Source organism: Pterocles gutturalis, unplaced genomic scaffold (genome assembly GCF_000699245.1).
Source record: "Pterocles gutturalis isolate BGI_N339 unplaced genomic scaffold, ASM69924v1 scaffold43619, whole genome shotgun sequence".
NCBI lineage: Eukaryota > Metazoa > Chordata > Aves > Pterocliformes > Pteroclidae > Pterocles > Pterocles gutturalis.
This window is the reverse complement of record NW_010137363.1, coordinates 62,891-65,429: the sequence shown is the minus strand read 5'-3', so window position 1 is coordinate 65,429 and position 2,539 is coordinate 62,891. Positions and strand designations below refer to the sequence as shown.

Here is a 2,539-nt window from a genome sequence, read left to right as displayed (position 1 = left end):
TACTAAACATCTGTAAATCAATGTATATAAACTGTCATAAACTTGAGCCTGACTGTAAAATACAAAACATATTGAAGAGAAACCAAGTAACAAAAAAGTTGAAGAAAGTGTTTTTTTATTGAAGTAACAAATGCACATATGTTTAAAAAACAATTTGGAAGTAATTCAATGCTATGGTTAATTTAAAGTGCAATATTTGTTATGGCTTCAGAGTAGTTCCTACTAATTGTTACAGGGAGGAGTGTTTTTGTGTTTACACAGGCACGGTGGGATGGTCTGACAGGGCGCATAACCTTCAACAAAACGGATGGCTTACGAAAGGATTTTGATTTGGACATTATTAGCCTCAAGGAGGAAGGAACAGAAAAGGTAACCAGGTCTTTTGTAAAACAGTGACAGAAAGCTAATTTGACAAGGGTATAGGAAAGTCCATTCTCAGCTTGAATCTCCTGTGCTGGGGTAAAAAACACCATTGTCAAGATTATTTAATTAAAAGTTAAAACAGACCTGCTAAGATTGTTTTATTATTTTACAATGTGTACCTTGAAATTTGAGGTATGGGAGAGGAATTTGGGACGGGCAATAATTATCTGAATAGAAATAATAATTGTAAGTGCTTATTATGTTTGGTTCTTGCCACTGTAACTTGATGTGGTAAATTTGGATATTTAGATAAAACCTAGACTTGTCTTACGTGTACTGCTTTTAATAAATGTGACATAATGGAGAGAGGAAAGAAGGTGCTTGAGTAATGACCCCAAAAAGAGGTGAGATGTTAAAAATTCTTAATGTTTTTGAGATTAGATTGGTTCGTTTTCCCTCACATCCCTAACTGCTTATCATAAATTGTGCTGAAACGGTGAGACTGCAGGGGACTAAGAGAGCTGCAGCATCTTTGTTTGAAAACAGAAAGTTCTGCATGGTACAATTTCAGAAACTGGTCTCCATTCAAACAAAAGACAAATAAAATTCACATTCCTTCAGGATACTCAGGGAAGCATGCCTCTGAGGAAAAAAAAAAAAATCGATGTCAAAAGATCTTGTTTTCCTTATTTTACTGCTCATAAATGTAAGGCAGGGAGAGCTCCTTGACTTGCAGAGACCACAGGAAGGAGCCCAAAGCCACAGACTCTTTTGACCATCTTTCACCCCAGGCGGTCGGCACGGCTGCTGCCATCCCAACCCTACCACCACCTCACAGGGCCCATGCTGGAGACTGAGGGGGGCTTGGGTTGCCCCAGAGGGAGGCAAGATGGCCTTGCTCCAGCCCTCAGCCAGCACACATGGGCTCCCAACAGCACCCTAGGGCTCCCTCTACTGCTGCCTAGGAGGTGGCGGCTTTGGGTATCCAAAAAGCTCTAATACAGGTAGTACCTACCACTAGCTCCTGTCAGCTGGAGAGACAGCATCGTCTCTTGCTCTGTGTACACTGGCTTGACTCCGAATGATGATTGCTGGTGGGTTAATTGAGACTTTAAATGTAATTGCTCCCACACAGCTCTCCCGACTGGTTCTCTTTTCATTTTTAATGAAGCGTTTTGTTTATTTTTCTCTGTATCAAGGCTGCTGGCGAGGTTTCTAATCATTTATATAAAGTGTGGAAGAAGGTTTGTACACAGACGGGTGATGCAAAAAACCTTTGGGCTGGGTCATCAGTCTTCAGACTCATCCTTTGGGTTTTGATAGTGACTCTCATATTGCAGTTTAGAGACAATAATCTCTATGAATTTTTCCTGTAGAATAAGTTTCATCCCAAGTCAAGACACTGTAATTCCAAATATTAAAAAATATCGTGGCAGGATTAGGCTTTTTTACCAAAATCTTTTTTTATATTTATTTCATTTCTTGGGAGCTGTGCTTTTCCCCTCTTTGTGTAGGGACTGCTGGCTGCAGCAAAAGCAGTCCTTTTCTCAGCTGTTTTCCTTCCTGATTCACCCAAGATTCACCATGAGGGGTAAATTTGCACCATTTTGAATGTATATTAGCATCAGCAGCAAGAATTGTTTTAATGTGCAGGGTTGTGGGATTTTTTGCCTCCCACAAAATGCGTACTGTGCAGGCAATGTTCGAGCATTGTTGTCCCAGAATTTTGATGAGTGTGTTATTAGCTCTTTACAGAAAATAATATAGATGATTAAGTGGATGCTGTCACTCACTAACACAAAAAAATTGAAACTAAGCTTGTTTATGAAAGATCTAAATTACCCCAGGAATCTCAGCCCTCTTTTAAAGTGAGGTGCCTCTGCCTGGTGGATAAGGCACTGAAGTGGGAGTCGGAGACCAGCTCCGTGCACTTGCTCCCCACTGGAGGTACAACCCACAGCTACCATTCTGTAAGGAGAAGATAACAACTGCATTTACCACATTTAAAGTATTTCAGAGTCACAAGATAAAAATTTCATTATAACATTTAGAATTGTATTTTGTATGTATTTCACATAGATATTATTTCTCACCCCTCCCACATACACAGTTAGAAAAGGTTTTGGTTTTGTGTTGTTTTGAGAGGGATTTTAATGCTACAGAGTAGACCAGTGCA

General features: G+C 39.8%; 1 protein-coding gene across 1 annotated transcript in view; it reads left to right on the top strand.

Annotated features, from left to right (window-relative positions):
• Window positions 1-261: 261 nt before the first annotated feature.
• GRIK1 (glutamate receptor, ionotropic, kainate 1) overlaps window positions 262-2,539 on the top strand; it is a gene marked incomplete at its 5' end in the record, with an annotated part of 37,179 nt that continues 34,901 nt past the window's right edge. The window contains 2 exons of the mRNA XM_010082587.1: window positions 262-369; window positions 1,563-1,607. Coding sequence (XP_010080889.1) covers window positions 262-369; window positions 1,563-1,607 — 153 coding nt within the window. The remainder of the gene's footprint in view (window positions 370-1,562; window positions 1,608-2,539) is intronic.